The sequence below is a fragment of the Loxodonta africana genome, chromosome 25 (assembly GCF_030014295.1).
Source record: "Loxodonta africana isolate mLoxAfr1 chromosome 25, mLoxAfr1.hap2, whole genome shotgun sequence".
In the NCBI taxonomy this organism is placed as follows: domain Eukaryota; kingdom Metazoa; phylum Chordata; class Mammalia; order Proboscidea; family Elephantidae; genus Loxodonta; species Loxodonta africana.
This window is the reverse complement of record NC_087366.1, coordinates 48,529,264-48,543,435: the sequence shown is the minus strand read 5'-3', so window position 1 is coordinate 48,543,435 and position 14,172 is coordinate 48,529,264. Positions and strand designations below refer to the sequence as shown.

General features: G+C 36.8%; 1 protein-coding gene across 1 annotated transcript in view; it reads left to right on the top strand.

Moving 5' to 3' along the window:
* The window catches only part of AHCTF1 (AT-hook containing transcription factor 1), a 64,070-nt gene extending 59,929 nt beyond the window's left edge, over positions 1–4,141 (top strand). Inside the window, exon 35 of the mRNA XM_003410925.4 lies at positions 71–4,141. Coding sequence (XP_003410973.3) covers positions 71–263 — 193 coding nt within the window. The 3' untranslated portion in view covers positions 264–4,141. The remainder of the gene's footprint in view (positions 1–70) is intronic.
* Positions 4,142–14,172: the final 10,031 nt, after the last annotated feature.

Sequence of the window (14,172 nt, the reverse complement as noted above, 5' to 3'; positions counted from 1 at the left end):
TTTAAGTATGTTGAGAGTCACGTTATAATAAAATACCTTTATTTTTACTTGAATTGTATCTTTTTTACAGAAAAACAGAAAAAGAAAGTTCTTGGTCACCTCCTCCAGTAGAAATTAAGCTGATTTCTCCTTTGGCAAGCCCAATTGATGGAGTAAAGAACAAACCAAGAAAGACCACAGAAGCAACAGGCAAAGTTCTTGGAAGGGGCAGAAAGAAACCATCTTCCTTTCCAAAGCAAATTTTACGCAGGAAAATGCTGTAATTCTTTTCCAAGTTTTTAACATACACCCGTTTGTAAAGTCATCAAAATTGTGTGGATTATTAAAAATCATCTAATTTGGAAGTAAATAGTTTATATAAATTATTGTAAATTTTTGTAAACAAAGATCTTCAATAAGTAAAGTAACTCCATATGGAGTGTGATTCTTTTAGTCATAGGTAGTTTTTCTATTTTATATTAAGACTTCATACCTTTATATAATATGTAAATATGGCTTAATATTGGAATGTTAAATAAAGTGTATACTTCACAATAGTTTGTGTCTGTAGATTTTTGAGGGGATTCCTGTTTTAATAATGATTTTGTATGCTAGTAGTAATTGATCCCATTTTCTTTCTCTACAGTTAAAGTATTAAGCCCATCTTACAATAAGAATGATTTAATTTTTTTTTAAGTTGCTATTTTATAATTTATGCACTTTGCTTCTGTGATTAAGATTTCTAATCAAAAAATGTATTTTTTTTTTTCTTCTTCTTTTTGGGTGTTAACTGTGTGAAATTGAATTACGGGCATGAAATTTTGCTGCCTTTTTGTAGTTTAACAAGTTTTGTGTAATCTACCTCAAGTAATGCATTGGTTAACTATAATGTTGGCATTTCTTGTTCAGCAAGCTCAAAGGCTATTTATCTTTAAAGTCTCTTAATTTTCAGAGACTAATTATCCAGGTTAGATTGACCGGTTCACTGCTCACTAGCAATTTCATAAAAGGGTTTGAGAAGGAAGAGAAATGTAAAACAAATCAGTTTCGTGGTTGTTCAGCGCACCTCGTATGTGCCTGACGCTGGAACGATGGAAATCCAAACATATTTTATAATATGATTCTTGCTGTGAAGGAACCTGCTACTGAATCACAGAAATGTTTTAATATTCAGGTTTTAAATCTGGCAAATTTTTATGGGACCTCAGGCACAAGACTATTGAAGATGGGAAAAGAATGTGACTAAATGTGGGAACAGGAGAGGAAAAAAACAAAAACACTGTTTGCAGTCTGACTGTGTGCAATTAAGTGGCAATACTTGATGTAGGCTATAAAATTCATCAATTAGTAAGTGTTGTAAAATAATTTATAGCAGGTAATTGAGTGTATAATGAACGGACCATTAATGATTGTCTAGAAACAAACTGCTTTTGTTGGTTAAGCTTTTAATGTTTTAGCTTGAAGCATAAGCAGTTTGCTCCAGACATTATTTTTCTACCAAATAGCAGTACAAATAAGGGAAAAATGATGGAAATGCCTATGCCAAGTACTGACAGTGTGAAAGTAGCAGTGCGGGTGCGGCCGTTCAGTCAGATTAGTGATAACTGCTGCATTGCCTTGTGGGAAATTTGACTATGACTTTGATTTATTAATTTTTTTAATGATAGTTAAAAAATTTGTATTTAAGCTGCTTGTCATTTATGGAATATTAAACTTATTTAACTGAACTTGTCAAATGCGTAATTTAAAGATCTAAGCAGAATTTAGTAAGCACTTAATTTCATTCCTTTGCACAAGTAGCACAATAAAAAAATTGATTAGAAAAATGTCCTGTCAAGTTAATAATTTTTTAAACCAGTGCAATTTGGTGAACATAAATGTGTGGTATCTATTTTTAATAAATTTACTTTTTACCCCAAACTTTTTCTTGCTACAGTAATTTATAAGCAAACAAATTGCCAATTCTGAACTCTGTATTTTAAATCCATTATCTATATTTATATGACCTTTTTTAAAACATTGCTCATTGAAATGTGTTGCATTTTTTTAGGAAAAACTGAATTTTTACTCATTCTAAGACCTAGTATTGCATATCTTTTGATTATCAATGCATTGGTTAGGTTGTCAGATAATTCTGAACAGTTGGCTTGTTTGACAAACTTTTGACTCTCTGCTATGGATTAAATGCTATACTAAATACCAAGGGTACAAAGGGAAATTCTTTGTTCTCTATCAGCTTACAGTCTTATGTAAGTATATAATTGATAGCCGTATGTGTCATAGTAGTAGGGTGAATACTCCTGGTGTGCAGAGGGAGGTCAGTTATACTTAATTCCTCTTGGAGAGAACTTAAAGGCTTCCTGGAGGTAGAACTGTTGGATATATGACTTTAAAGGAGATGAGTGAGGTTTGGATAAGGGCATGCTAGCAACATGGGAAGACTGACTTGACAGTCACTGATCCTGAATAGAATATGATGATGAACTTGTACTAGGTCTTTCCCATCAGTATTCAGTATTGCTGTGCCCATTTTCACTTGGTATCAGTTCTTTCCTGTTCCTGACATCTATATTTTAAAAAAGATATTTCAGCAACAAGGCATCTGTACTGGCATGATTTCTCAAGTATCTGGTCAAAAACGTCAGTTATCTTGGAACCGGTGAATCTAATGTTGTGGCCAGAAAGAAAGAGGAAATAAAACCATTTTATAATCTAACTTATGAACTTACTGGAAGTGGTTATTCCAGGGGTCTTTTTTCACTGGCCTCTAGGATAGTAACTGCAAGTTTTAAACAGCTAATACGAAAGAAGAATTTGTAAGAGGGAGCACTAAAATAGCTACAGAGCCCTTAGGCTGCTTTGTGAAAAGATGGCATTTCATTCAAGTCCAGCAGCAAAATTGATTGGCTTAGACTAGAGTACATAGCAAGGAAGGAAAAAGGATGAATTCAAGAGAATTTGAGGAGAAATGGTCGTGGGTAACAACTGTATAACTGCAATACCTCGGACATGACCTTGCTGCAATTCCCTGCTAAAAGCTTTCTAGTTGCTTAAAAAGAAAATGCTACAGTTTACAAGGTCCTGGGTGACCTGGGATCCTGCCTAATTTTCTAACCACATATCCAACCTTTATCTCTTTGTGGAATCAGACGACCAACTTTGTGGGACTTTTTACAGTAACATTCTCAAGAGTCTTTGAAGCAGTCAAATGCACTTGAGTTTAAAATCTGAGTAGCTTTAGGTAAATTTTTAAACTCTGACCTGTTTCCTTATCTGTAAAATGGAGATATTGATACCTATTCTATTGTAAGGATTAAATGAGATATGTGTGAATCATTGACTACAGTGCCTGACATAAATATCAGCTGCTATAGTTTTTTTGCTGTAATTTCTTTTTAACAGCTTTATTGAGATATAATTCACATACTAGACAATTCGTCCATTTAAGCGTACAAGTCAGTGGTTTTTATACAGATACATATAACCATCACAGTCAATTTTAGAACATGTTCCTTATGTCAGAAAGACACCCATTACTTTTGAGCTATCATCCTCCTCTGTTTTCCCCTATCCTCTTCCATTCCAGCCCTGAGGAACCACTGATTTTTTTCTGTCTCTATAGATTTCCCTACTCTGGATTTTTCATATGAATGGAATCATATGTGGTCTTTTGTGATTAGCTTCTTGCCCTTAGCATAATGATTTCAAGGTTCATCCCTGTTGTAGTATGTAGCAGTGTTTCATTTTTATGGCCAAGTAATACTTCATTGTATAGATGTGCTACATTTTGTTTACGGACATTTGGACTGTTTTGCCTTTTGGCTATTTAGAATAATACTGTAAACATATACAAGTTTTTATGTGGACATGTTTTCATTTTTCTTGAGAATATACCTATGAGTGGAATTTCTGGGTCATATGGTAACTGCATATTGAATTATTTGAGGAACTGCCAGACTTCCAAAACGACTACACCATTTTAAGTTACCACCAGCAGTGTATGAGCATTCCAATATCCAGCATTGGTTGTTATCTGACTTTGATTCTAGCTATCCTAGTGCGTGTGAAGTGGTATTGATTTGCTGATGACTTTTTAAAAGATTTTCTTATGTGCCTATTGACTGTTTGTGTATCTTTGGAGACATGTATGTATTTGTGCTTTGCCCATTTTTTAATTTGTGTTTTTATTATTGAGTTGTAAGAGTTCTTTATATATTATAGGTACAAGTCCCTTATCAGGTATCTAATTTGCAAATATTGTCTCCCTTTCTGTGAGTTGTCTCTTCACTTTCTTGATGGTGTCCTTTGAAGCACAGACATTTCAAATTTTGATGATGTTTATTTTTCTTGTTCATACTTCTGGTGTCATGTCTAGGAAGCCATTGTCAAATTCAAGATCGTGAAGATTTACTCTTGTGTTTCCTTCTAAAATTTTTATAGTTTTCGCTCTTACAATGGTCTTTGATCCAGTTTGAGTTAATTTTTGTATGTAGTACGAGACAAGGATCCAACTTTATTCCTTTGCATGTGGCTATCCAGTTATCCAGCATCTTCTGTTAAAAAGACTGTCCTTTAAACCAAGAAGATGGTCTTGGCACCTTTTTTCTGTTTGTTTTTTTAGTTGTCCTTTAGATGACGGTTTACAGAGCAATCAAATTCTCATTAAACAATTAATACACATATTCCTTTGTGATATTGGTTGCCAACCCCACGATACGTCAACACTCTGATTCTTGACATTGAGTTCCCCATTACCAGCTTTCCTGTCTCCTGCCCTCTCCTCCTTGGCCCTGGGCTGATGTGCCCATTTAGTCTGGTTTTGTTATAGGAGCCTGTCTAATCTGGCTGAAGGATGAACTTCAGGAGTGACTTCATTACTGAGCTAAAAAGGTGCCTGGGGGCCAAACTCTCGGGGTTTCTCCAGTTTCTGTCAGACTAGCCTGGTCTTTTTTGTGTGTGTGTGTGAGTTAGGATTTTGTTCTACATTTTTCTCCAGCTCTGTCCGGGACCCTCTATTGTGATCCCTGTCAGAGCAGTCAGTGGTGATAGCCGGACTCTGTCTAGTTGTGCTGGACTCCGTCTGGTGGAGGCTGCGGTACTTGTGGTGCACTGGTCCTTTGGACTAATCTCTCCATTGTGTCTTAGGTTTTCCTCTTCCTTGCTCCAGATGGGGTGAGCGCAGTGGACTGTCTTAGATGGCTGCTTACAAACTTTTAAGACTTCAAATACTACTTACCAAAGTAGAATGTAGAACATTTCTTTATAAACTATGTTAAGCCAATTGAACTAGATGTTTCCCAAGACCATGGTCTCCAGAACCCTCGGCCCAGTAATTTGGTCCCTCAGGGAGTTTGTGTCTGTGGAGCTTCCGTGACCTTTGGGCACCTTTTTAAAAAATGAATTGACCATAAAAAAAAAAAAAACAAAAAAAAACACAGAGTCTATTCAAACTCACAGGGAGCCCGTAGTACCTGGTAGAACCGCTCCCATAGGGTGTCCAAGGCTGCCATCTTCACAGAAGCAGACTGCAACATCTGCGGAGCAGCTGGTGGGTTCGAACTGCTGACCTTTTGGTTAGCAGCCCAGCACTGCTAACCGCAGCCCAGTGGTTAAGTGCTGAGCTACTAACCAAAAGGTTGGCGTTCAAATCCACCAGCTGCTCCTTAGAAACCCTACTCTGTCATATAGACTCACTATAAGTCAGTCATATGGTCTGCAGTTAATGATTACTTTCTCCTTTTCAATTTGGATGCTTTTTATTTTTCACGCCAATTTCCCTGGCTAGAACCTCCAATACAGTGTTGAATGTAAGTAGCAGGAGAAGACTTCCTTGTATTGTTTCTGATATTAGGGGGAAATGTCCACTCACCATTAAGTAAGATGTTAGCTGTGAGGTTTTTTGTAGAAAACCGTTTATCAGGTTGAGAAATTTCCCTTCTAAGTGCAGTTCGTTAAATGTTTTTTTATCATGAAAGGATATTTGGGTTTTGTCAACTGCTTCTGTGTCTATTGAAATGATCATGTGTTTTTTGTTTTTATTCTATTGATATGTCCTATATTGATTTCTAGATGTTGATCCGATCTTGCATCCCTGGGATAAATCCCATTTGGTCATGATTAGAATTATTTTTATATGTTGCTGTATCCAGTTTGCTAGTATTTTGCTGAGGATTTTTGTGTCCATATTTATAAGAAATACTGGTCTGTAGTTTTCTTGTGATGTCTTTGATACAGAGTAATACTGGCCTCATAAAATACACTGGGAAACATTCCCTCTCCTATTTTTTGGAAGAGTTTTTGAAGAGTTGTTGTTACTAAATGTTTGGTAGAATTCATCAGTGATGCCATCTTAGCCTGGGCTTTTCTTTATGGATAGTTTTGTTTTTAATTACTGCATCAATCTCTTCACTTGTTAAAAGCCTAATTAGATTCTTCAGTCACATTCAGTAATTTGTATCTTTCTGGGGAATTTGTCCATTTTGTCTAAATTATCTAATTTGTTGACTTAAAATTGTTCATAGCATTCTTTTATACTCCTTTTTATTTCTGTAAGGTTGATGGTAATGTTCTCTCTTTCATTTCTGATTTTAGTAATTTAAGTCTTCTTTTTTACTTGGTCAATCTAACTAGAAGTTTGTTTTGTTGATTCCTTTGGTTTTCTCTTTTTCTATTGTCTATGTCATTCATTTTTGCTCTAATTTTTATTATTTCCTTCTTTCTGCTTGTTTCAAGTTTAGTTTGCATCTCATTTTCCAGTCCTAAGGTGGAAGGTTAGGTTATTGATTTGAGTTTTTTTTTTTTAATACAGGCATTTTCAGCTATAAATTTCCCTCTAAACACTGCTTTAGCTGCATCCAATCAGTTTTGATGTGTTGTATCTTCATTTCCATTCATCTCAAAGTATTTTCTGATTTCTCTTTTTATTTCTTCTTTGACCTATTTGTTATTTAGGAGTGTGTTGTTTAGATTCCAGATCCCTGGGATAAATTCCAGCCCGCTCCCCTTTTTTTTTCTGCTATGGATTTTTAATTTCATTCCACTGTGGTTGGAGAACACACTTTATATTATTTCTGTTCATTTAAATGTATTGAGGTTTGTTTTATGGCTTAGCATATGATTTCTCCTGAGAATGTTCCAAGTACATTTGAGAAGAATATATATTCTGTTGTTGGGTGAAATGTCCCATACATGTCTGTTAGGTCTAGTTGGCTTATAGTGTTGTTCAAGCCTTCTATTTCCTTATTGATCTTCTAATTGTTCAGTCCATTATTGAAAGTGATGTTTTGAAGTCTCCATCTATTATTGTTGACTTGTCTATTTCTACCTTCATTTCTGTCAGTTTTTGCATCATATATCTCGGTGCTTTGTTTTAGGTGCATATCTGCTTATAATTGTTATATCTTCCTGACAGATTGACCCTTTTATCAGTATAAAATGTCCCTCTTTAATGACTTTTTTTTAAAAGTTTGTCTTATATCAGTATAGCCACTCCATCTTCCTTGTGATTGCTTTTTGCAAAATGTATCTTTTTCCATACTTTACCTTCAATACAGGAGACCTGGTGGCCTAGTGGCTAAAGCACTCAGTTGCTAATTGAAAAGTTGGTAGTTTGAACCTACCAGCTGCTCCACAGGAGAAAGATGAGGCAGTTTGCTTCTAAATCTTTAGATTTACAGCCTTCTGATCTGCTGTCAACAAATTTGGGGCTGGTTTCCCACAACCCGTTAAGTATGCTGGCCACAAGCTTAGGAGCCTACACAGCATCCTTAGTTTCTGACATGTTAGCTCCTACCCCTCTTTGGGTTCAGTAATTCACTAGGAACGACTCACAGAATTCACAGACAGTATACCACAGATAATAGCCCAAAGGATACAAATGAAGAGACTCCTAGGGCGAGGTCTGGGAGAGTTCCCAACGCAGTGCTTTCATGTCCCAAGGGATGCACCACCCTCCCAAGAACAGATATGCTCACCAACCAAGAAGCTCTTTGAATCTCCCGGTTCAGGGCTTTTATATATCAGTCCTGCATGATAGGCTAAATCATGCTTCCTGAGGCTAGTTGCTATCGGCCTCCCAGGTGAGTCTTTTCTGATCTAGCCAGCTCCTATTTGCCAGAACAAATTCTCAGATACTGCTTGGAAGTCCCAGATCAAGATGTCCCAATTACTCCAATGGTTATTTCTCTGCACTCACTCAAAGACAAAGGCCATCTTACCTGCGGTAACTCTAGGTCCTTTACCCCACATCTTTGAATCTAAAATGTCTCCTGTAATCAGTACATAGTTGGGTCATTCTTTTTAATCTAGTGTGAAAACTTTTGATTGGATTTTTTAATCACATGTAATGTCGGTATAGTTGGGTCTACTTGGGCCATTTTGCTTTCTGTTTTTTGTTATATCTCACATCTTTATTCCTCCTTTACTGCTTTCTTTTGCATTAAGCAAATATTTTGTCTTAGGGTTCTCACAGAATCAGTGAGGTGTGTGTGTGTATAGACAGATAAGAGATGGATGGATGGATGGATGGATGGATGGATGGGTGGGTGGGTGGATGGATGGATAGATAAGAGATTTATTTAATGTGATTGACTCAATAGTAGAGGCTGGCAAGTCCAGAATTAATAAGTCCAGCAACAGCTGGAGACTTCTGCTGGCTGACATGATTGTAGTGGGCTGGCAAGTCTAAGATCTATAGGTCAGGCAGCAGGCTGGAGACTTCTGCAGGCTTGTGTCACAAGATTCATCAGTCAGGTGACAGGAAGAGTGTGAAGTCCAGAGAGAGAGTTCTACCAAAATATATATTTATAGTTTCAAGGTAGACCAACCCTAAGAAAATTCTCCTTTCCACTGACTGATTGATTACATCAGATTGCATTTTGGAAGGTGATCATATTACAGAACAGCAACTAGTCTAGTATTTGACCACTGAGAATCATAGCCTAGCCAAGTTGACACATAAAATTAACCATCACAATTTCTAATGTAGTATTTTAATTAATTTAAAATTTAATTAATTAAAATTAATTTAAAATTTTGTTTTAATTAATTTTTCAATTTTAATTAATGATTTTTTTCACTGTATTTTGTTAGTTGTTTGTTTTTTTTAGTGGTGCCTCTAAGGTTTGCCATATACATCTTGTCAGAATCAGCTTCAGGTTTATACAAGCTTAACTCCAGTGAAATGTTGCTCTTGTATAGCTTTACTCCATTTTTCCCTTTTTGTGTTACTATTGTTATCCATATTACATCTATCAATGTTACAAACCCAACAATACATTGTCATAATTATTATTTTACTGTGACACTCTTTATAGTTATTACTTTCCTTAGCCCAATACTGCTTTGCTTCCACCCACCTCCTTTGTGTTTTTATTGGCAAATAGATTTCTTTTCTATGTTATAAACCCAACAATATATACATATTATAACTTGCTTTTTAATTAGTTAAGAAAGGAGAAAATTTTTTTATATATAGTTATATACAGTTTTATGAGACGGAATCGACTCGACGGCACTGAGTTATATAGTTTTATAAACTTATATAGTTGTTTTTGCTTTGTTTTGTTTATATAGTTATATAATACCTTTACCAGTGTAGATTTGAATTACCATCTGGGGTAACTTGCTTACAGCCAAAAGAACTTCCTTCAGTATTTCATGTAAGGTGAAATCTGCTAGGAACAAATTCTCTCAGTTTTTGTTTATCTTGGAAGGTCTCTCTGTTTTTCCTTCATTTTTGAGAGATAGCTTTGATGAATATAGGATTCTTGGTTGACAGTTTGTGATTTTTTTTTTTTTCCTTTGAGTACTTTGAATATGTTACCCTGCTGCCTTCTGCCTTGCATTTTTTCTGCTGAGAAGTCAACTGTTAAACTTATTGAAGTTCCCTTGTAAGTAACAAGTCATTTTTTTCTTGATGTGTTCAGGATTTTCTCCTTGTCCTTGACTTTCAGCATTTTTATTATGTGTCTGGTTTGGGATCTCTTTGTGTTTAACTTATGTGGAGCTCATTGAGCTTTCTGGATGCGTAGGTTATTGTTCTTCAATAAATTTGGGGAGTTTTCAGCCATTATTCTATCAAATATTTTTTTCTTTTCCCTCCTTTTATTCTGGTAATCTCGTTAGTGTTGGTTGGTGTACTTAATGGTTTCTCACATTTCTCTAAGGTGCTCTTCATTTTTCTTCACTCTTTTTTCTCTCTGTTCTTTAGCTTGCATTATTTATTTCTATTGATTTATCTTCAAGTTTGTTTATTCTTTCTTCTGCCAGTTCAAATCTATTGCTGAGCCCCTTTAGTGATTTTTTTTTTTTTTTTTACTTCGGCTATTAGACTTTTCAACTCCAGAATTTCCATTTGGTACTTATTTATAATTTCTATCTTTTTATTGATACTGTCTATTTTATGTAACATTGTCATCTTACCTTCCTTTAATTTAATCATGCTTTCCTTTAGTTATGTGAACTAATTTATAATGGCTACTTTAAAGTCTTGTCCTTATAAATCCTACATCTGGTCTCTCCCACAGTCTTTGGTGCCTATTTTTTTCCCAATGTATGGTCATACTTTCCTATTTTTTTGCATGTCTCATAATTTTTTGGTCATATTAGATAATGTAGCAACTCTGGGTCCTGTTCTTTCCACCCCAGGGCTCGTTATTGTTGTTTGTTTAGTGACAAGCTGCATTGTTTTAGTAAAGTCTATTTCCCCTCTACAATGTTAAGCCTCTGATTTTGCCCCCCAGGGAGGTATAGCTTTGTGTATGCCCGCAGTCACCCTGGAAAGAAAATGGTTTTGGTAGGCCTCCCTTCCCCTTTTCCTGACCATACCCAGATGTTTAAGCCCACTGATTGTTGGCCGATTGCTCTATTGTTTTCAACAATGCTTTGGACCTCTACAAGCTAACCAATCAATTCTCATAAGGAATAGCTTCTGATGCCAGTGTTTGATATTTATTTTGATACCAGGAGGGCTTTTCCCAGATGTCTTATTTCTCATATTATTTCCTGGTTCTCTCCTGCTAACTAGCCAACCAACAATTTAGCATTTATCTTGAATCTCTCGATGGCTTTTCACCAAAAACTCCTCTGTTCTTGAAAGTGCCTTAGGCTTCCACTTCCCCACCATCTTCTGCAAATAAAGTCCATTCTTTTGGGGAGAGATTAAGAGTTATGTTTTATGGCCTGCTTCCCCCTGCCCCAAGGCAAAATCTCTAAATCCCAGCTATGGAGCTGGGGGTGGGGACAATAGCAACCCCTGCTCTAGAAGCCAAGTGCTCAGTGGAGGAGGCAGCAGCCTGAGGTCCTCTCAGCTTGTCTCTTCTAACCTGAGACTACTACATCACAGCCGGCTGTGATCAAGGCCGCAGTAGTTTCAGCATGTTGTACCCAAGGTAGAGCCTCCATCCAATGAGTGGGGGCTGAGTAGAAGAGAGGCTTCTTGCCCTTACTCACGTGGGACTTAGCCTCAGCAACAAGTAGATGAGGGAATGACAAGAAACACTGACATTCTGCTCTTCCTGGGGAGAAGACCCACTGGCCAGGAGCTGGAAATTGAGGGAACCATGTGTTTTTGGTAGTAGAAGTATTAAGTGGAGTCCCCCCCACCGTTCAGAGCTGAGAGGAGAAAGGGAGTGGTCTTCCTTCAAATGCATAGACTCTGACCTTACTGAATTTTGTAGATTTTCTTGAATAAATGTTTCTTCATTTGCTATTGGCCCTTAGGACCATTTCCAGAGGATTTAATTGGTTCTGTTTTTACAATAATTTTCACCAGTTTTAGTGGGAAGCAGATCAGTAGAGCTCTTCACACTGTCGTGCTGGAAGTTGACCTCTCCGCTGCTATGGTTATTGATATTAGTATCATAGTTGTGTGTTGGAGAGCAGGCTATTCTCAGAAAGCTAATAAAACTAGAGACGAGCCTTCCAAAAATCTGACAGTGTATAAGAGCAACTGCTTAACATAACAGCTGCTAAGAAAAACACAGTTAGGGAACAAAACGAATGATGAATTCCTGGCTTAATTTCTTACTTGGTAAAAAGACTTGCAAAACAATTAACTTGGATGAGAAAAAAAATGATAATGATTGATTTTGAATTTGTAATTTGACTACAGAGAGAGAAGAATTCTGGGAGCAAATGTATTTTTCCATGCATTCCAGGACCACCACGACTATACAAGACCCCAAGAATCCAGAGCATGTGAAGACATTTACTTTTGACCTGGCCTATTGGTCTCACAATGGATTTCAAAAGAATAAAGATGGTGTACTTATTTCAGCTGACCCTAGCAGTAACTTTCCAGGCCAGGTAAATTACTTTAAAACACAATTTCAGTGACAGCCTTTTTTTTTTAATGAAATATTTATAATGTCACAGTACAATGATTTTTATAAAAGCATGCTACATCATATGCTTCCATATGAGAATTTGTCCCTACTTTAAACTTATCCTTTTTTTTTATGTTTAACGTGAGATCCAAAAATGCAGCTTGTTGCCTGATTTTCAGACACCCAAATCAGTTGACTTGCCAATGCACTGATACACTTTGAAAAATGAATGGTAGTCAAGTTAATTATTATTTTGTCTGTCTGAGCTAAGCAAAATTTGTGAGGCACTAGCATTTGAGAACTTTTTTTTTTGCTCAAGCATTTGTCATGCGCCATGCACTGTTCCAGCTCTTTCTTCAACTTGCTCACAGTCTGGTATGGAGAGACAGACATACAAATGCATTCAAAGATTATAGATCCTGTGATAAGAACTTGTTTAGGTTCCAATGAGTTACAGAGAAGAGGTGACACTCTAATAAAGGCTATGGCACTTGGGCTGAGTTTTGAAAGAGGAGTAGGTAGACAAAAAGGAACAGACAGAAAAAGTGGGAAAAAAAGAACACTGCTTCAGTGATATGGGAGACAATGTCAAGCATACGTGTAATTGGAGCCACAGAAGGAATAAAACAAAAAATACTTGAAGAAATGAAATTTTCCAAGCTTGATGAAAACTCTAAGCCCATAGATCTAAGAAACTTAATGATTCCTAAGTAGAATAAAAATGAGAACCACAGCAAGGCACATTTTAATTAAAATGCTGCAAGCCAGTGATAAAGAGAAAATCTTAAAAAGCAATGACAGAATAAAACACACAAGCAGAAGAACAAAGGAGCTCTGGTGGCACAATGGTTAAGCACTCAGCTGCTAATTGAAAGGTTGGTGGTTTGAACCCACTAGTGACTTCATGGGAGAAAAGACCTGGCGATCTGCTCCTATAAAGATTGCAGCATAGGGCCTGGGGTCTTAAACGCTAGTAAGCGGCCAGCTAAGATGCATCAATTGGTCTCAACCCACCTGGAGCAAAGGAGAATGAAGAACACGAAAGACACACGGTAATTATAAGCCCAAGAGACAGAAAGGGCCACACAGACCAGAGACTACATCAGCCTGGGACCAGAAGAACTAGATGATGCCTGGCTACAACCAATGACTGCCCTGACAGGAAACACAACAAAGAACCCCTGAGGGAGCAGGAGAGCAGTGGGATACAGACCCCAAAATCTTGTAAAAAGACCAGACTTAATGGTCTGACTGAGACTAGAATGACCCTGGAAGTCATGGTCCCCAGACCTTCTGTTAGCCCAAGACGGGAACTATTCCTAAAGCTAACTCTTCAGACAGGGGTTGGACTGGACTATGGGATAGACTATGATACTGGTGAAGAGTGAGCTTCTTGGATCAAGCAGACACATGAGACTATGTTGACATCTCCTGTCTGAAGGGGAGATGAGAGTGTAGACAGGGTCAGAAGCTGGCCGAATGGACATGAAAAGAGAGAGTGGAGGGAAGGAGTGTGCTGTCTCATTAGGGGTAGAGCAATTAGGAGTATATAGCAAGGTGTGTATAAATTTTTGTATGAGAGACTGACTCAATTTGTAAACTTTGACTTAAAGCACAATAAAAATTAAAAAAGAAAAAAAAAGATTACAGCCTAGGAAAACCTATAGGGCAGTTCTACTCTGTTCTATAGGATCTCTATGAGTTGGAATCAACTCAATGGCACACAACAACGCAGAGAAACAATAATAATAATAATAACTATGCAATCCAGAAGACAATAGAGTGGCATCTTTAGGTGCTGAAAGAAAACAAAAAAACTCTCAACCTAGAATTCTATGCCCAACAAAAATGATTTTTTTTCTTTTTT